At 37.1% G+C, this 21108-nt stretch overlaps 1 protein-coding gene and 1 pseudogene across 1 annotated transcript in view; one reads left to right on the top strand and one right to left on the bottom strand.

The window, feature by feature from the left end:
• ANTXR1 (ANTXR cell adhesion molecule 1) overlaps positions 1 to 21108 on the bottom strand; it is a 252599-nt gene that overhangs the window by 192953 nt on the left and 38538 nt on the right. The window contains exon 3 of the mRNA XM_077134446.1: positions 18112 to 18183. Coding sequence (XP_076990561.1) covers positions 18112 to 18183 — 72 coding nt within the window. The remainder of the gene's footprint in view (positions 1 to 18111; positions 18184 to 21108) is intronic.
• On the top strand, positions 15283 to 16636 carry LOC143660944 (DDB1- and CUL4-associated factor 13 pseudogene; annotated as a pseudogene).

Raw genomic sequence — 21108 nt, 5'->3', positions numbered from 1 at the left:
CTCTAATTAAAATAAAAAAGTAATTGTTTTAGTTTGCTAATGCTGCCAGAATGCAATATACCAGAAACTGGTTGACTTTTATAAAGGGGCTTATTAAGTTATAAGTTTACAGTTCTAAGGCCATAAAAATGTCCAAACCAAGGCATCCAGAGAAAGATAACTTGATTCAAGAAAGGCCAATAGCATCTGGGACATCTCTGTTAGCTAGGAAGGCCTGTGGCTGGCATCTGCTGGTCCTCTGGCTTCTGGTTTCAAACAGCCAGGGGCATTTTCTTTCTGCATCTCCAAATGTCTCTGTCTATGTCAACTCTGAGCTTTTTCCAAAATGGTTCCCTCTAAAAGGATTATGGTAAGTTGCTTAACACCCTCCTTGAGTGGGTGGAGACACACCTCCAGGGAGACACATCTCCACAACTGGTTGGGTCACATCTCCATGGAAACAACTTAATAAAAAAGATCCCACCCAAACAATGGGTCTGCCTCCCACAAGAATAGATCTGATTAGATCAGAAGAACATGGCTGTTATGGGACATATAACAGTTTCAAACCAGCACAGTAAAGAATAGACAAATGCAGACTAATTTAAATACTTTTGTTATTACTACTGGATTCATGGATTTCCATGACTGACTGTAATAATTTATTAATATCATGTACAAATCATAGCCTCCCTGGGTCTTTTACCTATGTATAGGCCAATATGACTAATTATATCAAGATTCACGCTGAATCAAAGTTTTTTTTTAAAAACAATTTTCAGTGAAATATAATTTACATACAGTGAAATGCACAGATATTTGTCTATTATCTATAACTGTTGAATTTACTGCCATAAAATTGTTCAAAACTTTCCTTTAACATATTTTAATATATGCAGGATCCATAGTAATTAATATCCTGTCTTTAATTCCTGATATTGCTGCTAATTTTTTCTCTTTTTTTCTTGATCAAAATTGCTATGAGTCTTTCAGTTTTATTAATCTTCTAAAATAACCAATTTTGAGCTTTGCTGAATTTCTCTATTATTTTCTATTTTCAATTTCTTTGAGTTCACTTATTATTTTCCATTTCCTACTTTGGGTTTAATTTGGGGTTCCTTTTTAGCTTCTTAATTTAGAAGCTAAACCACTGATTGGTTTTAAATCTTTCTTTTTCCCTAAGACAAGCACTTAAAGCTATACATTTCCCTTTAAGCCTGCTTTAGCTGCATCCCGCAATGATGATCAGTTTATCACTGCTCCCTGTGTCTCAGGTAGCCCTATAGAAATATGTGAATTTAATTTTTTTTGGCTTTACTGGTTGACTGTGGAAATTAAGGTTTTTCACATCCCTCTTCACCCTCCTCACGAGCAGATAAAATATAAAGGATTTTAAGTGTTTGTGACTATATCTTTATTTCAGGTCAAAAATAATAATAAAAATACGAGAGGCTGAGTACTATCATAGAAATATATTCTAAATTCCCTCATCTTAAATAAACAAAGAAAAATCCTCTTTGACCTCAGATTTCCCTCTATCTATTGACTTATTTATTTGCGCCTTCCTCACAGCACACTCACTCCTTTTCTCACCTCTTTTCTCATTCATCCTTATGGAGCAGTTCTTCCAATGTTTAGTGATCTTTGGCCCTCTGTTCTTATATCAATTCATGGGTCAATTCATGGGTAACCAGTTTTTATCAACAGGCTTTTTCGTTGAGGACTCTCAAATATCAGGGTATGTGTATATATTTTTTCCTCTGAGATATTTATTTCTACAGAAGTAGTTTTCAGACTTTCTTTAGGTGTTAGATCTGGGTTTGGTCGGGGGAAGGGCTGGAAGTAACAGCATTTGTCATGCAGATTACTCCTGAATCTTCTTGTGCCTGGCATTCCCGATTATGAAACCATTCTTCAGTTTTGCCAGAGACTGACTGTATAAGAGAATACAGGTGTAAGTGGAGAAAGGATAGTTATGTTTTATTTGTTTTTTAACTATAGCAAGACAGCCAGTGTTCTGAAGGTCTAACAGCTCCTGAGATCAGCTTTCAAACAGTACTTCAGTTTTCACCATCTAGCCCCTCTTTGCTTTTTGCCATCATTAACAGTTCCAGGTTTTGAGCTTTCGGGTTTCTGTGAGGTGAACCTGGCTTGTTCCTTCAGTATCTCCCCCTGCAGGTTTATCTTGCCTTTTTCTCCACTACCACATCATTTTCCACTGCTCTTTCCTCTCTCTGTCCTCTTATGTAGTGTTTTTATGGTTTAAATATTTCCTCAAAGATGAATGTAGTGTTTTTCTTTAAAATTCTCCTGGTTTCAGATTTTTTATTGGTTTTATTGTTTTTTTTTTTTTTTTTTTGAGAGAACCCCCCACTTTTTAACCTATTCTGATCTGACTTTTGTCTCCATAACTCTGTCAAAACTGCTTTTGTCAAGGTCTCTGGCAATGTCCACGTTGTCAACCCCTGGTCACTTCTGTGGTCTCGTGTAACTCAGCCTCTAAGCAGCAACAGACAGCTGACCTCTACCTCATTTTAAAAATAATTCCTTCTCTTGCTTCCCATTCAACCATTCTCCCACCTGCCACCAACTACTCTTATTGTAGCTTTTTCCTTCTTTTCTAACACTCTAAAGGTTGGAGTGCCCCGGAACTTAGGCAGATGCCCCATTCTCATACCCTACATCATTCTCTTAGGTAATCTCATCATTCCCATGTTTTCAGATGCCATTCAAAAGAGTGTAGACTGTGAATCCTAGTTCCATTACTTCCAGTGCATGTCAGCTAACCTCCCTGAACTTCAATTTCTTCAAATACAAAATGAAGGTGTGGAAGTAAAATGTCTACCAGGTCCCTTCCAGCTTCAAAGACAGCATCTGATTTTGTGTGAGAACCAAAGACCGGCCAGAAACAGAACTTCTGTGTTCTGGGAACAGGAGAAGACACACTTGGATTAGAAGAGTCCAGGATATCGAGTATGGGAGTACAGACCAGTAATGAGTTCCCAAAGAGAAGCTATCAAGGAATTTCCAATGTTGCAGCCCAGGCAGGTATAAAGGAGAAGAGTAATGCTTTTATTCCAAAGCAATGTGATGAATTTACTCTGACAAATTCCATTTTACACAGCTCTATTTTTGTTGGTTTTTCACTTGTGTGGTGGTTATCACCATTTCGCTTCCTATGGCATCATTTGGCTTTTGAAACCAATCCCTGTAAGACCCTCCCCACTATTAATCCTCTTCCCCAGCTGAGTCAAAGTTTTCAGAAGGTGGCAATGGTGGACAGTGGGCAGTACAGCTTTTTTCTATGATAACCTTCACTTCCATGCTCTTCTTAGTTCAACAGGGACTAGGTGTTTCCTGGTGCCACCTAGAATGGTTAAGTTGATATACCTGATCTCAGCACTACTGACCACAGTGAGTATTTGGAGGGGCATAGGGTAGAGAGGGACTCTGCCAAGTCTTGTGCAGCAGAGACTTGTGGAGTCCTGAGTTACCTTCTCTGAAGGAAGCTGGAAATGGACAGCTTTAGGGTGGATGACAAGCAAGAGTCTTCTGTTTTGGTCAGACCACATCTTTTCAGTGTAGGCTGAAACAGGTTACGTTCTCCACCAAAGAGAGGACTTCCCTGTCCTTCCTTGTAGCAATGTTGGGCTGGGGCTCCAGGTGCATTAGGTCCATACCACATTATGCATTCCACAAATTGTATGTGGGTACCACTTATCTGAGAAGGAGTTGGAGGATAATTCAAGATTATGGGAGGATGTGAGGCAATGGGAATCTCATCAATCACTGGTGGAAATATGGTTTGGTATAGTTCCTTTGGAGATGAGTTAAACAATACCTAGTGAAGTTACAGATTCACATACCTAAGAATTAGCAATATGTCATACAGAAATTCTTGTTTTTATTCCCTAGGAAACAAGTTCAAGAATGTTCACTGCAGTTTTGTTTGTAACAGCAAAAAGTTAGAAACAAACTAATTGTCCATCAACAAGAGACCAGATAAGTGCATACTGGTACATTATTACAATAGAATGCAATGCAACAGAAAAGTATACAATAGTTAAAATGAACCAACTACAGCTACATGTATCTATATGGAAAAATCTAAAAAAAAATAAGCTAAGTATAAAAAGAAAGCAGAAGAAAAATACATATGCTATCATTTCACTTATGCATCCCACAAATGTTAACATGAAAGATATTGTTTTTGGATGTATTAAGGCATACAATATCCATTAAAATGATACACCCCCAAATTGGATAGTGTTTATCTCTGATGAGGGAGGGAAGAAAAGGGTAAGTGTGGACAATATTATCGTAACATTTTATTCCATATGCTGGATGATGGGTAGTGGATGCTTATTTTTTTGTTGTTGTTAAACCTAAAATATTTAGTAATTAAAAAAATGTTGAAGGTGAGTAGCAAAGGTTGAACTTGGTGTTCAGGAGGAGGCATTGAAAGCCTACCAAAGTCAATGCTAAAACTAAGGCTCAAAATTCACCTACAACAGAAGCAAAAGAGATTAGAGACAGGTCTTGACAGACAAGAGTACCAATTCAATTGTTGAGCTCTCTGATAAATGTTGACCAATATTATGGTTGTTTTTGTTGGGCTACAGAAAATTTGTTGGTTTTTGCTGTCCAGCTTCTGATATGAGAACTTTACCATTTTTTTTATTCTGTTCTTCTGAAATTTGCCTTGCTGTCTTCCTGCAGACAAGAAGAATGTTTTTGGATGCTGCTCTAACAGTTTCTATCCTTTATTTGAATTTGTCATATAAGGTGAGGAAGGGAAGTAACATTTCCTGTGTATCTATGAAGTACCAGCAGCTCTGCTGGGCATTCTCTTTAACACACAAAAGCCTTCCAACAACACCTGATGGTAGGTATTATCACCTCCATTCTGCATGTGAGAAAACAGATCCAGAGAAGGACCACATGTCCAAGATTGCACAGTGGTGGAGCCAGAAATAAGTCCCAGACTGGGCTGTTCTCCAAAGTCTGTATTCTCTCAGTTATATCTGTGGTTCCCCAAATTAGGATATGACAGTGTGCTGGACTGTGCACAAAGACACAGGATAAACATATTTTTTTCTGGAGCATAAATTGTACTTGAATTTGAGAAAGAACTCAGGAGGATTTTTATATAAAATCAAACAACAATAAATTGGGTTGAAGGAGTTGGAGGATCACACCAAGATTTCAAGATTATATACAGCTATATATACACATGCACATATATTGATATTATTGATCTATCATAAGTATATTGCATGGGAAAAATGCACACAAATTTTTAAGATGAAAAGATTCTGAAGAACTTTCTTGCTTTCAATGAACTACTTCAAGATATCAGGGAAACAATGTGTTTTTCTTTCTTCAACTAGCTGGGGTACTCCAGAGGAAGAGTTTGAGAAACATGGGACCACACTTCTCTCACAAATTAAGAACTGCTGAATGGCTCCAAGGTGAGCTCTTTTTATCATCATTCTGGCTTGACACAGAGAGCTCTTAGACAAACCTTGTCTAGAGATACTGCCTTCTGTGCTCTTGCCTGGAAGAAGGCTTGCTAGAACCATTAAACAAAGGAAACAATTTTACTTGGTCTTATGCTCAATTGGTATTTTCTTATTATCCCTCTATATAAGGGAATGACCGGCCAAATCTCAAAAAAAAAAGTCAGAGAAGGAAGTGCGTCAGATGAGCTCTGTGAGTTATTGCTGGGTGTGCTGTTACGATTTGGGGTGGGGGGTTGCCCAGGAGGAGTCTGGGTGGTCCCTTAGCTGTTTGTGGAAACCTCAACAATGACCACACACACAAAAAATAACAACTAATGTTTATTAAGCACTTCCTATGCGCCTGGTACTGTTAATCCCTTCAACACTTAAAAACAATTAAAACTGTCTTATACTCATTTTACATATAAAGAAACAGAGGCACAGAGTTCAGAAACTTCCTCATGGACTCAGGCCATCAACAAGAGACAAGAGAATAAATGTGGGCCTCTGTTTTTCTTAATTTTGCCACATAAATCCACTCACATCTAAATGAATATTACCTCAAAACGGAATGAATCCAGGTTCTTTCAGGCACTCAATATCTGAAGTCTCTTTTCCTCCCTCACTATTTTTTAATTTAGAGAAGGCTTTTAGGACTGTTTCTCTTGGTGGTGGCAGCCTATAATCATTCTGCTCCAGGAATCAAGCAATGTGTTCAGAATATGTCACGTTTCCCTGTGACACTAATGGCAAAACCACACTTTCAACCAAACCCAGAGAACGATGGCGAGGAATATAAGAAATGTGGTCTCTTGTTTCCACCCCGCAGTTTACGCCAAAGGTTCTCAACTTCCACTCCAGCTCCATAAGCCACGAACAAGATACTTAACCTCTTAGCCCCATCTGTGAAATGCTGATGCTACTCTTTACCTTTTTTTTTTTTTTGAAGGTTTGAGGAGTCTATCCAAAGACCATCCAGATGAAATGTGTACAGAGCATATGCTTTCAGGGAAGTATTTTCTTGTCTTTGGGTGGTGAATTGTGTATGTTTGGATGTTTTTTTTCAGCATGGGCAGGCACCAGGAATCGAACCCGGGTCTCCGGCATGGCAGGCAAGAACTCTGCCTGCTAAGCCACCATAGCCAGCCCTGGATTTGTTTTTAATTGAAAACTGTATTTAATGCTAAAATCATGAGGACTTGTGGTCCGGAACATGGTCTTGGGTTTATATCCAATTTCCCTCACCTTCCAGCAGAGGGACCTTGAGACTTCTCTGCCTCAGTTTCCCCATCTATAATAAGATATATAATAAATAATGTAATTCTCATAAAAATCCTGAAAGGTAAGTCCTTTTTCTAGGTTATTGCTACATAATAAGCCTTTAATAAAATATTACACAGACATACACACATACCTCCACACACGTATACATATATAGATACATATATATAGTGGATGTTTCCATTTGAACTGTCCAAAGGTAATAAAAGATAGCAGCATGAAAGCATAAGCACTGTGTCCTGGGTAGTCTATGTAACGTAGCAGAAAAATTACTGGATTTAAAAATTTCATTTTGTGAGTTTTTTAAAAATTTTACTGCCACTGATTACATGTATGAATTTGGGCAAATAATTCAATCTGTCTGGAGATGGTTTTCCTCAGCAGTAAAGTGAGGCTAGTGGGTTGGATAAGACATAATTCTTCAACCCATAGTTGTTTTGTGTGTTTTGTTTCTTAACTTTGCAAAGTTTGGAAGTAAGATGAAGTTCTTCAAAGATAGTGATCCTGGCCTACACAGTTTAACTCTACCTCTCCTTTCCAAGTTAGTATAGAAATAGCTAAACTAGTGTAATAGGGAAAATTGGTTTTCACTGTTGGAAAATAGGGAAGGGTGACATACACATGCCAGAAACTTGAAGAATTTCTGCAAGAAATGGCACTGCTGAGACCTGAGTGAAGGAAGCATCCACCAGCCTGGAACTCCAGATCTTGAGAAGAAAGTCCTGCCATGGGGTGAGGTAGGGGCGGAATGTTCTTCACCATGGCTCAACATTTACACCTGAGCATCTTCTTTTGGCTTCAGCTTCCTCCTTTCTTTGGAAAGACTACGGGGTCTCTGCGCTATCCAGAAAAAATTTCACACTGTCTAAATTTTCCCACCTTCTCTAGTCTGGGATCTTAACATTTTCTATAAGGATCTGCATGATCTCCAAAAGAACTCATTCCAAGTCCTAGTATTGAAAAACCTAGCTGTTCCTTTTTAAAGCCACTATAATCAGGAAAAGTCTCAGCAGCTGGGAACACAAGGACCAATCTGAGGAATCAAAGAAAATATCCCCGCCTGAAACAAACAAGTGTGCACATAAAGATAATTCTAATTCATACTCCCTATGAAATTCAAGACATTCCATATCTAAAACAGTATCAGGCACCCCCTTCCCCCCTAAAAAGAGAAAACTTCAGGAATAAGAAGTTATTAATAGGATGAAATATATTATATAGAAGCAGTGAACAGTGAGTTGGATACTGCAAAAACAAAAACAAACATGAATTGGCAAATTACAAGACTAAATTGACACATTCTCCCAGAACTCAAAGAAAAAGAGAAATTTAAAAATTGTACTTATGACAGAATACAAAACAGATGTTGGATAGATTCAAGAATCCAATGAATAAGCAGAAGAAAGATAATTATCAAATAAGTAATAGAAGAAAAAGTTCTTAAACCAAAGAAGTTTACTAAATCTTGAGATGGAATGGCTAAGTACTATACAAAGTACTATATAAAATTAGTGAAAGATCCCATACCTAGGTATTTTCTGTTGACAATTCTATCAAATCAAAGGTAAAGAAAAAAAAATTCTACAAGCATCCAGGAAGAGAAAATAGGTTACCTGCAAAGGAAAAAATATTAAATAGCCCTCCTTCCTTCCTTTCTCTAATATAAACAAGCTGACAATGTGCCACTTTCTCCAGTAAATTTAGGGGAAAAGATTGCCAAGTTATAAGAACTTTATATTCAATTAAAATATTAACCTGGAGGTAAATAGAAAGGAACGCTCAGGTAAGTAGGAGCTTAAAAAGCTTAATATTTATATATCCTTCAGGAAAATTTTATCTAAAAATGGATTCAGTCAACTGAGAAATTGAAAAAATAAATTAAATTAAAACTTAAAGCACTGGAAAGGAAACACACACTCACATCCAACCCCACATGTATATTTAATGAAATCAGTAAATCTTACCGCAAGTTTAAATCATTATTGTTGATACATGTGCTGGTTTGAAATTGTTATGTACCCCAGAGAAGCCATGCTTTCTTTCCTAACCCAATCTTGTGGGGACAGACCTATTGTTTAGGGTGGAAACGTGATCCGATTATTTCCATGGAGATATGACACACCCAATTGTGGGAGTGACTTTTTGATCAGATGGAGATGTGACTCTGCCCATTCAAGGTGGGTCTTGATTACTTTACTGGAGTCCTTTAAAAGAGGAAACATTTTGGAGAGTCAGAGCTGAAAGAAACACTTGGAGAATAGTTGCTTGAGAGCTAGCAGAGACGCAGACATTTGGAGATGCCTGGAGAGCCAACAGGGAAAACAGATGCCTAGACATGGAGATTTGGAAATGCAGAGCCTAGGAGATGTCGCCATGTGCCTTCCCATGAGACACTAAGCAAGCCAGAACCCAGAGTTTTGTCCTGGAGGAACTAAGTGAAGGCCGACAGACACTTAGAGAGGAAACCACTGGAATCAGAAACTGGAAGAAGTGGAACCGGGAACGAGGACCAGCAGACACCAGACACATGTCTTCCAGTGTGACAAACACGGGGCTTTCTTGAGTCAAAGGCCCTTCTCTCTGGATGACTTAGTTTGGACACTAAGGCCTTAGAACTGTAAACTTATAACTAAATAAATTCCCTTTTGAAATGTCGTTCCATTTCTGGTATATTGTATTTCAGCAGCATTTAGCAAACCAATACATATGAAACATAATGCTAATATTTAGCATTTATCAGCAATATAAATTTAGTTTCTATCAGTAAGGAGAATCAATAGCTATCATTTAATTCCTGCTCTTATAAAGATAGACAAAAATCATAGACAATTATTATTAGAAAAAGATGAAATTATACTTTTGAAAATCACTGGTGGAAAATTAAGCAAAATATCAAAGATGTTAAAAATAAATGGATGCACAAATATATATCAGGATAATGCAAGCAAAACTCCAGTTTAACAATATTAATTTTGGAAAAAGCATTAAAGGTAACAAAGAGGTTATATTATATTGATTAAATATATACCCCTAATGAAGATATATGTGAGCTAAATAATATTGCATAAATTATAAAGAAATGTGTTGGAGATTTTATAAAAATCATGATAGAAGATTTTTAAATGACTCTTGTCTTCACAAATCAAGTAAACAAAAAGTTAAAATATTTGAATAGTTTAATCAATACACTTATCAAACTTTTTGTTAATCAAAGTATCTTGGATGATAAATAAAATTAAAGCATATCCTAGGACACTAAAGGAAATCAACAATTTAAAAATATAGAAACTTTATAAGCTGTATTTTCTAAAACATGCAATGACTCCAGAAATTGAGAAAAAGATAAACAAAAACCATGTGAAAATTGTGAAACAGTTTCCTAGATAATTCTAATTCAAAGATAAATTTTAATATATACTATTTAGAAATTAGCAATAATGAGAACAGTTCACAGTGGAATGTATGAGATTCAATAACCTGGATCAGATTTACAGTATAATTCATATTCTCAATAGCTTTTATTATAAAACATGAAATAAAATATAATGAATAAACTTTAACACAAGAAGCCAGAAAAAAGAGAGGAACTAAAAAAAGAAGCAGGGGAAGTGAATAAAAGAAAAAATAATAAAATTATAATGTGAAAATAAATGCACAAAACAGAATTGTTCAATACATTTAAGAGTCAACCATTGGATAATTTGTATAGGGAAATAAGACAAAAAGTCTTCACACAAATATAGGAAAAACAATATAACTACAGATATGAAAGAAATTTTGAAATTATTATGGGTATGTTATAAATGTAAAATATCAGTGCATTGGTAATTTCTACCTCTTCTCCAGGAAGAAAACATGAATAAAATAATAATCACCTAAGAGGCTGAGATAATTGTCAAAGAATTACTTCAAAAAAGGATTTAGAGTTTGATGGTTTTTCTCTGAGTTCTATGAAATCTGTACAATTCAAATGAAATCCCAAAGACTGAAAATCCCAAAGAGTATTTTGGAACAAAAAAAGATTACTTAAAATGCACATGAAAAAAAACCCTAAAAACCAAAGAGAATTTGCCCAAGATTAGAAGATCCTCCAGATGTTAAAATTAATTAAAACAATGTGATTCTATGTAAGAACCCCAGCCAAAACAGTATAATAGAATAAAAAACCCAGCAATGGACCCAAGTCTATTAAAGTTTAATTTTTCAAATTGATGGTAAAAGAGTTAGTCAGCAAATAGTGTCGGAAAAGCCAGCTAACCACGTGGGGAAAAAAGTTGGATTTTGACCATATATCTTACATTAGAATAAATCTAGAAGTAATGATTTAAATGTTAAAAAAAAACCAAAAAACCAAAATTTAAAAATACTCTAAGTACAGGTAGTCAAAAAAGGACAATGGCACCCCAATAGCAATTATGAATACTGATGTTAAATTTCTGAGTAAAGTGCAGACAATATAATTTAGTTTTGTATTAAAAGAATAATCTATTATGACCAAGTATAACCAGAAATACAAGAATGGTCCAAATATTTTTAATGCATTACACTTTAACAGTAGGTCAAAGAAAAAAATCTGATCATCTCAATGGCTGCCAAAAACGAATTTTTATTACATTGAACATCTCTTCCTGACTTTTTTAAAAGAATACTTGGACTTCCTTGACATGATCTCATTTCCAAATGATGAAACATCTGAAGTATTTCAATTAAGCTCAGCAACAACACTACCCATGGATTTTGCAGGGAACCATATGCAATTGATGATGTTAAAATAATTTATTCTACCAGTACTTAAATTACTATTAGACACTCTATTATGCTAATGAAATGACCTGTTAAATTTGTCACAATTTGATAGTTGTTTTGCAAACTGACGAAGCTACGAAATCTTAGAAGACCAATATGATATAATGCAAACCGCATGAAGTGGACCAAATCCAGAAACCAGAATCACATCACTGGTTCTGCCATTTACTAGTAACTTGACCGTAGCAAATTATCTCGGAACCTCAATGTCCTTAACTATAAAAGTGAAGTTACAGCAGCCAAGATGGAGTAAGCTGGCTACTGCCCATCCCTCCTGATTACAACTAAAAAACTGGAAAAACAAAAAAAGCAACTACCTGAGGACTTCAAAAGTAAACAAAGCTGATGGATTGGGGAAAGGGAGACAAAACCTGGAGAAATGACCCAAACTAGTGTGAATTTCTAGGTGCGTGTGTATGTGTGTGTGTGTTTCTCTTTTCCTCATAGTTTAACCTGAAGGTGGGCCCCAATCACACAGCAGTGGCCTGAGATGCCACCTAAAACTCCAAGAAACCCCACATACTTCTGGCAGGAGAACTGAGAAAAGGGTCCCTGTGGTTAAAAGAATGTGATGGGTTTTTCCATTTTTATTTCTCTTTTATTATTCCCAGTTTTGATTCAATGGCAGCCTCAGTTGAGAACTGCATGACAGCCCTGTGGAATTCCAAGGGAATTTTTTTCTTGCTAGAAAACTTAGATAGGGGGTCTCTGAGGGCCAGAGAGTGGTGGGTAGTGATCCTGGAGAAGAGAGAGTTGGGGAAGAGGATCTACTAATGCTGTGTATGAAGCTGCATAAATCATAGGCTCATCCCTGAGCTGCAGAAGTACAAGAAAGACACAGAGCAGATTCGTAAAGGTATTGAAAAGTGCAAACTGACAATTGAAAGACTCACATTGAAACCACCACCCACAGAAGACAAACTAGGACTTTTGGTCTGAACCTAACCAGAGTGATGATTACCAAAGCAAACCAAGAAAAGTAAATGAATATTCTCCAGAGGATTTGAACACTATTCAGAATCTAAACAGTATGATATTCCAAATGTGTAGGATATAATTTAAAATTACTCAATTTACAAAGCACTTTGAAAATGTGACCAGTTCTCAAGGGAAAAAAAACAATAAAAGATAGCAAGCCTGAGATGTTGGAATGATCAGACAAAGACTTTAAAAACAGTTATGCTCCATGAGGTAAAAGTAAACACACTTGAAATGAAAGTAAAGATAGAAGTTCTCAGCAAAAAAATAGCAATTTCAAAAAGAACCAAATGGAAATTTAGAACTGGAAATCTAATATCTGCCACAAAAAATTCAGCGGATGAATCAACAGCAGAATGGAGATGAAAAAGAGTCAGTAAACTTGAAGATAGAGCGATAGAAATGATCTCATCCAGAGAACAAAGAAAAGGATTGGAAAAAAAAGTGAATAGAATTTCTGATAAAAGTGGAATTGTATCATAAGAGCTAACATCTGTGTCATTGGAGTTCCAAATAAAGAGGAGAAAACGATTGGTTCAGGAAAAAAATTTGAAAGCTAATGCTTGAAATCTGGCCAAATTTGGTGACAGACATAAATTTACAGATTGAAGACATTCAGTGAAACCAAAATAGGATAAACTCAAGAAAGCAATGCCTGGATACAACATAATCAAATTGCTGAGAGTTAAAGATGAACAAAAAATCTTGAAAAGAGTTAGAGAAAACCTATAAAACAATGATTCAAATGACCAGAGAGTGCTTCTCAGAAATTGAAGTAACAATGTTTATGACAGGATAATTAAGAAATTGTACGTGACGTGCTTAGCAGATAAAAGACACTCATAAATAGCAGATGTGATAGACTGACTCATTGAACGCCAACAAAAGACATGCTCTTAATCTTAATCTCTATTCCAGTGTGTGAACCCATTTGTAAACAAATAGGTTAAGGTGTGTGAGGGGGTATACTCATTTGTGAATTGAATCTCAGAAGATCCTACTTAGGTGTGCCCAACTGAATCAGGATACATCTTAGTCCATATAGCTGGAGGCGTTAGAAAAAGAAGCCAGAAGTCAGAGAAAGCCACAGGAAGAAGCCAGAAGTCAGCAGAGACTGGAAGTGCGGACACAAGAAAGGAGAGAACCCCATGTGATAAGACGCAGAAATGCAAGCTGAGGAACCCTAAGGATTGTGGCGAGATAGCACTGGACACTGCAGATTTGAGGGAGAAAAACATGACCTTGCTGACATCTTTACTTTTACAGTGAGACCATAAATGCTTATTGTTTAAGTCAACCCATTGCAGGGTATTTGTCATTGCAGCTCTGGCAAACTAAGACGGTAAGCATTATTATTCTATTTGCAACTCCTTCACTACACCTCAGCATACTATACTTATTTTCCATTCTATATTCTCAATTCACCCATGGTGTTTGCCTATACATCTCTGATCCCAAGAGCTGGATGCAAAAACACCTTTGATATTATTTCTCTTGACTTACCGTAAATATTTTGCTCTTGTTGAAATAAGCCTCTGCTAATTCATGTCTTCTTTTTGAACAAGTTTTTTTTTTTAACTTTGTAAGTTTCCTCAAATATTATATGGGTATAATAATTTCTCTTTTACTATCTTATAGGGATTTGTGAAGAGCAGTTGAGATATAAGGCAAGATATAAAACTTCCTGTGCCCAACTAAGGCATTGCAAGTCATATATTTCAGAACCAGTACTAGCTTGGAAGATCTGAAAGCCTGCTTCTTTTAGCCAGTCTCCGGAGGAACTATTTCCAAGAGCCATCACTTGCCCACATCTCTTCCATAGACTGATAAGGTTGAGATGTGTCAGTGAACCATGCTATGCTTTGCCAGCTGGCCTATGTTTAGGTCAAGCAGTCACCACATTAAACCCATACAGCCTTTAGCAAGGCATTTTCTAGCTCTTGTTTGGCACCTATTCAGCCCATTTTAAATGCTGTTTTCAGCAAAGTGAGGAATCTAACTTTTGTCTTCCTTCAGCCCAGGAAATTAGCAATAGAGAAGTTAAGGCCCCCCAAATTAAATTCAAAGTAGGATTCAGAAGATGACTCATTTCAACTAGCTGAGGTTTTCTGATAGTGATTACAAACTCCTGGCCCTCCTCTCTCTACTCCCATTTCCCAAAGGTTATGAGTAGTAACATACAAAATAACTACAAGTGATGAATGGACTCGGTCTCTCAGTTCACTCTCATGCATGAAGTCAGCAAGAAGTGCTGGATTGTAGGAGGATAAAAGAATGGGTGGGAGGGATGGGTTTTTTTTCTGTTTAGCTTCCCATCTCTGAATAGAAGATATTTCTGTATAAAGGACAGCCTCATGGAAAGAAGAATGAGCAGGGTCAGGAGTGCTGCAGATGACTATTTCCAGTCCCTTCCTAATTCATCTCAAAGTTTCTTAAAATGCTTGGCCAATGTTGAAGGAATAGTCGCACAGGCTTCCTGGATTTTATGAGTCTGTGTTTAACAGAAAGCCGCAAGGTAGAGTGGAAAGGATGTGGAGCCTGAGACTGCTCTGGGTTCTGATCTGTGTCCTTAGAAAGCTGTTATGGCCTCAGTTTCTTCATCTACAAGTAAGGAATATGAAACCCCTGTTTTTCAGATGAGGTTTCTGTGCATCTCAAATTTACATGTATTCAGGGAAGAGATGACTGTAACAGGAACTCTGACGGAAAACTTCCCTGGTGAGAACAAGCTGCAAAGATGAAGGTGAAGATACTGAGACAGAACCCAGACAACTATGTCCGTGAAACAAAATTAGACTTACAGAGAGTTCCAAGAAACTATGATTCTGCCTTACATTCTTTCGAGGTTCTGCGAGAATATGTAAGAGCTTTAAATGCTACCAAACTAGAACAGGTATTTGCAAAACCATTATTTGTCTACCTGGATGGTCACCGAGATAGAGTCAGTTGTTTGGCAAAACATCCAAAGAGCCTGGCTACAGTCCCTTCTGAGCCATGTGATAAAGAGGTTAGAATTTGGAACTTGACTGAACGAAAATGTATCTGTACAATGCAAGCACACGAAAGCGTTGTATGAGGAATATATACTCGCCTTCGTGGGACATCTCTTTTTACTGTTGATGATGGAGAAGAGGAGGAGCCACTACCACAGTGTTAGGAAAGACATGTATACTGGAATTGATTATCACTGGAAAGCTGTTTTTGCCACATGTGGACAGCAAATGGACATTTGGGATGAATAAAAAACCCAAATCCTATATGTTCAATGGCTTGGGGGTTTGACAGTATAAGTAGTGTTAAATTTAACCCAATTGAGACATTTCTCTTGGGAAGTTGTGTTTCTGATAGAAATAAAGTACTATTTGATATGAGGCAAGTCACTCCTCTGAAAAAAGTTATCTTCGATATGAGAACAAATACAATCTGTTGGAACCCTATGGAGGCTTTCATTTTTACTGCAGCAAATGAAAATTTCAACTTATATACTTTTGCTATGTGGGCACAGTAATGCCTGTAATGGTACATATGGATCATGTATCTGCAGTGCTTGATGGGGATTATTCTCCCACTAGGAAAGAGTTTGTGTCTGTTAGCTTTGACAAATCTACTAGAATCTTTCCCGTGGTTAAAGTTCCTGTGGTTAAAGAAGCATTGCACACAAAGTGAATGCAGCACGTTAATCTGCATAAAATGGACTTCTAACAGCAAGCACATTATGTGTGGATCTGATGAAATGGACATTTGTCTGTGGAAAGCTAATGCTTCTAAAAAGTTGGGTGTGCTTACATCACAAGAAAAAGTAGCCACGGATTATAATCAGAAGTTGAAGGAGAAATTTCAACATCATCCTCAGATAAAACATATAGTTCATCACCATCATCTATCAAAATCTATCTACAGCCAGGAGCAGTGCATCATGAAAGAAGCTCGTGGATGAAAGGAAGTGAATCATTGTAAACACAGGAAATCTGGACCTGTCCCAATTGTATCGGAGAAGAAGAAACACGTAATGGCAGTTGTGAAATAATATTTGATATTCCTCACAATCGTAATGTATAATTATTTGTAATTTGTATAAACTCTAGAAATAAAAGTACTGGCTCTAGTTTAATAGCAGACATTTCAGTTTTATGTGTAGAACTTTATCATTCCTCATTTTAGCTAGCCTGAAAAACTATCCTTAAAGGTGACCTGGTTGTCAAGACTATTTAACATTTTGTACTTTGATCTGCTTTCTTATTTTATTAAAGAATATAATACTTGTAAACTAATTTAACTTTCTCTGATCTGTTTATTATACAGTAGGTACTATATGTTTGAATTTACATTTAGGCCCAATATCTCTTTGTTATTCTTAATATGGGATTGAATAATGATTACCATGATTCTTTAGACTCTACGAGTCTATATAACATTTAGAACTATGTCAGAACTTTTTTTCAACGAATTTATTTTCTGTGCTTTATATATATTTAATTTTGAGACTTTAAAGATGATTAGCCTGCATTTTTATAACTTTCATAAATAATTATAATTTGTGGTCAATTCAAGATAACAAAACATCTTTTTTCTCAGCATCAAAAAATTTACACGTATTAATATAATAGATACTGCTAAAGGACTAACAGGATTTGAAAACTGCTATATGAAATGGAGTACTCTCCTTTGTTATGGATGGGAGAGAATAGGGGCTAAGATTTGCTGTGAGTCAGGGCACAATCTAGAAACCCTTACTCCATCCTGTTAATTCTATTATTATTTCTATAAGAATGTTATTGAATAAAATCTTCGTGCCTTTCCTGTACATGCCCTTTCTTCCTTCCTTTATCCAGTGTCCATTTATCAGTCTCCCAATAGCCTCATGTGTGTCTCCAGGTACTTCTCTCACCTGGACCATATCATTTTAAAACAAGTCGAGAAAGCATCATTAAGACAAGAAAAATGACTTCTCCATCTCCCCAGTGTGCCATTCTCCCTATGAATAAATGACATATGCCTGTTATTGCTAGTCTTCATCTACAAATAAAAGATGGTGAAACCCCAAATAATATTTTTTTGTTAAGCTAAGTCCAAACTAATCCTTTTATGTCAACAACAGTTTTCCACGGTTGATTCAAACTTCCTTCTATTTTGTGGTGCAATAAGCCCTCTCTTTCTGTTCTCTTCCTTGGTAATTACATATCGTAATATTTCTAGTTCTTACCACTTTTACCTTTGAAAGCTTAACCCCCCAAATCAATCTAATTTAAATAAAAGAAAAGATAGCCCACTAGAATTCTGTTTGCTAAAATTATCTCCAAGTTAGCAAACCAAGTCAATCAAATGTAAGATCTACCTTAACATAATTGAGTCATTTATAAAATTTCACCAGTTTCAGGAAATTCTATCAGAAGTCATCAAAAGATAAACTATCAGATGGGCAAATATGCAATGATCAAGGCTTAAGTTAAAGAGGGAACTGTTAGATAGAAAAGACCACTGGGCCAAAGTTGGCACCAAGGCACAGGCCTCAAGGTTATTCAGAAGAGTACAGCTTTTTAAAGACAAGGACGGGAGGTCTCCTTACCTGTCTTCTGTGAGCTTCATTAAGGTTGTTCCTCGAGTAGAGAAGACAATAAAAGACATTCTTAGCTGTGGGCTGTCGAGAAAAAGGAATTCTATTAGGGCAGATGGAAAGACTTTGGAAATGGCATTTGCTTCCAACCTTTCTATGTGTTCTATCTTTTCTTTACCCCCTCCCCCCTTACATCATGGCTGCAGAACCGAGGACCTACAGTTGAAAGGTGGCCACCAAAGCTGGTGTCGTGAGCATTTAGCTAGCAGCAGGCTTAAAGCTGTGGGCCAAAGAGAAGACCTGCATTTTCTTCCCAGAGTCTGCTTCTAGTTTGACATCACTGGTCAGTGAATGTTGAATACAAGTAAGAAAGGCTTTGCTCCATCACTGCTCTGTGCTTTGTCTGAAGAAGTGTATCCCTAGAAGGGAAATGGTCTGCATGGTATCTATAAAAAAAGGAAAATCCTGATAGACACAATTTGACAGTGTCTGCACAGTAGCCTGGTGCCTCAGGCTGTTGCAGCTTGATGTCATTAGCCATTAAGATCATAAAATGAACTCCCTTTGCTTTAGAAGAAGGATCAGCATAAACTCATAAGTTTTACTTGGCTTCCCAAGGAGGTTATCTTATAAGGAGAGAATGTGCTGATTGGGCACACGATTATCTATTACACTTGGTAGTCACACTTCTCTTTAATAATGAATAAATTGTCATGGTTTTTATATGTCAGTGCCCAGAAGTTTTGCCTGGGTAACCATCCCACTCTGAGAGAAGGCACAACTCTCAGGTGGAGGCCAAACATGTTTCTTGGTGGCCTCATCAGTGGAATGCCAGGCTTGTGGGGCTCTCTCTGGATGCTCTCTGGTTCATCCCTGATAGCATCGACCTATTTCTTCACATTGCAGTAACCTCCTACACCTGATCTAGCTCCAAATCGTATAGTTCCCACTTCCCCAAATGTTTCTCAAACCTATCCCCCTTTCTCATATCTTAGTTTAGGATCTTGTCTTCAATTGCTTGGCCCCTGTAATTGTTTCCTGGATGGTGGGTATCCTTGCCTACGATCATTCCTTGCTCCAACTCATATTTCACACTGCTAAAAGAATTATTTTCCCAAAATTTAAATCAGGTTTTGTCACTTATCTGATATAAAGCCTCCATTGGCTTCTTTTGCTAGAGGATGAAATCTTCATTCATTATCACCCATCTGACTTATGTTTGGAAAACCTTAGTATGGTATTTAATATTTGGTGGGAGCTCAAGCAGTAGCTGGTAAATTGAACACTGGTCTCTTGAAATCAATCTAAATTCTCTTTCCATGACCCCACACTACCTCACCAGTGATGAGACAATAGTATACTTTTGTCTTAAATGATAATAACCATCATAATGACCATAAAAATATAATAATGGCCAATTGCACTGAGTGCTCATTATGCATCTGACACTATTCTAAGTGATTTATACGTATTATCTTATTAAACTTGGAACAATCTTTTGAGGTTAGTAACTACTATTATTCCTATTTTTCCACAAAAGGAAATTGAAGCCCTGAAAAGTTTTCCCAAAGTTACATAGTAGGAGTTCGGTCAGTCTGGGGCTTTGAAACCAATCTTTCTGATTCTAAAACTTGGAACCTTAACCACTATATTATCCTGCCTCCCTTACATCAAGTTCTTAAGTTCAGTTTTGGAAAGATTGGGTTTGAAATGTGCAAATGTATGTCTCCAAGAGGCGATTGGGCATATGAGTCTTGGCTACAGACATAATTTGGGAGTTATCAGCATACTGATGTGGGTAAAGTTATTCACAGAAATGTCAGCAATGAGAAGGAAAGTGAGCCAAATATAAAACCAACTGTGCTGGTTTGAAAGGATGTATGTCCCCTAGAAAAGCCATGTTTTAATCTAAATCCCATTTCATAAAGGCAGAATAATCCCTATTCAATATTGTATGTTTGAATCTGTAATTAGATAATCTCCCTGGAGATGCGATTTAATCAAGAGTGGTTGTTAAACTGGATTAGGTAGAGGAATGTCTCCACCCATTTGGGTAGGTCTTGATTAGTTTCTGAAGTCCTATAAAAGAGGAAACATTTTGGGGAATGGGAGATTCAGAGAGAGCAGAGAATGCTGCAACACCATGAAGCATAGAGTCTACAAGCCAGAGACCTTTGGAGATAAAGACAGGAAACGCCTCCGCGGAGCTTCATGAAACCGGAAGCCAGGGGAAGAAGCTAGCAGATGATGTTGTGCCCACCATGTGCCCTTCCAGATGAGAGATGAACCCTGACCATGTTCACCATGTGTCTTTCCAGATGACAGAGAAACTGTGACTGTGCTCACCATGGACCTTCTCACTTGAGAGAGAAACCCTGAACTTCATCGGCCTTCTTGAACCAAGGTATCTTTCTCTGGATGCCGTCGATTGGACATTTCTATAGACTTGTTTTAATTGGGACATTTTCTCAGCCTTAGAACTGTAAACTAGCAACTTATTAAATTACCCTTTTAAAAAAGCCATTCAGTTTCTTGTATATTGCATTCCAGCAGCTAGCAAACTAAAATACAACACTAACATTTAAGGGGCTGTCTAGGGTCAGTGAGAAGGAAGGAGAACTAAGAGCCAGTGGTGTTACAGGAGCCAGTGCAGGAGAGAATTTAAAGAAGAAACAAGTCTGAATCGAATGAAGTACAGCAGAATAAGGACGAAAAGGTGCTCACTGGATTTTTCCACTGGATTTTTCCAACTAACTTTGGTGAGAGCAGGAAGGTGGAAGGTGAGGATGAAAGCCAGATGGCAGCAGGTCAAGGAATGAATGAGACGGATATGGAGATGGCCAATTTTTCAGGTTGTTTGTATGAGAAATCAGTATAGATAGGGTAGTATCTAGAGGAAGACGTGATCAAGGAGATGTATGGGTTTTGTTATCTGGGGAAGAAAGGCAGGAAAGACTAGTTTATTTCTGTCTATAGACTGTAGGGAAGGCACCATGGACAAGGCAGAGG

Source organism: Tamandua tetradactyla, chromosome 17, assembly GCF_023851605.1.
Source record: "Tamandua tetradactyla isolate mTamTet1 chromosome 17, mTamTet1.pri, whole genome shotgun sequence".
Lineage (NCBI taxonomy): Eukaryota > Metazoa > Chordata > Mammalia > Pilosa > Myrmecophagidae > Tamandua > Tamandua tetradactyla.
Note: the sequence above shows the minus strand (reverse complement) of the source record. Positions and strands in the feature narration are given on the sequence as shown.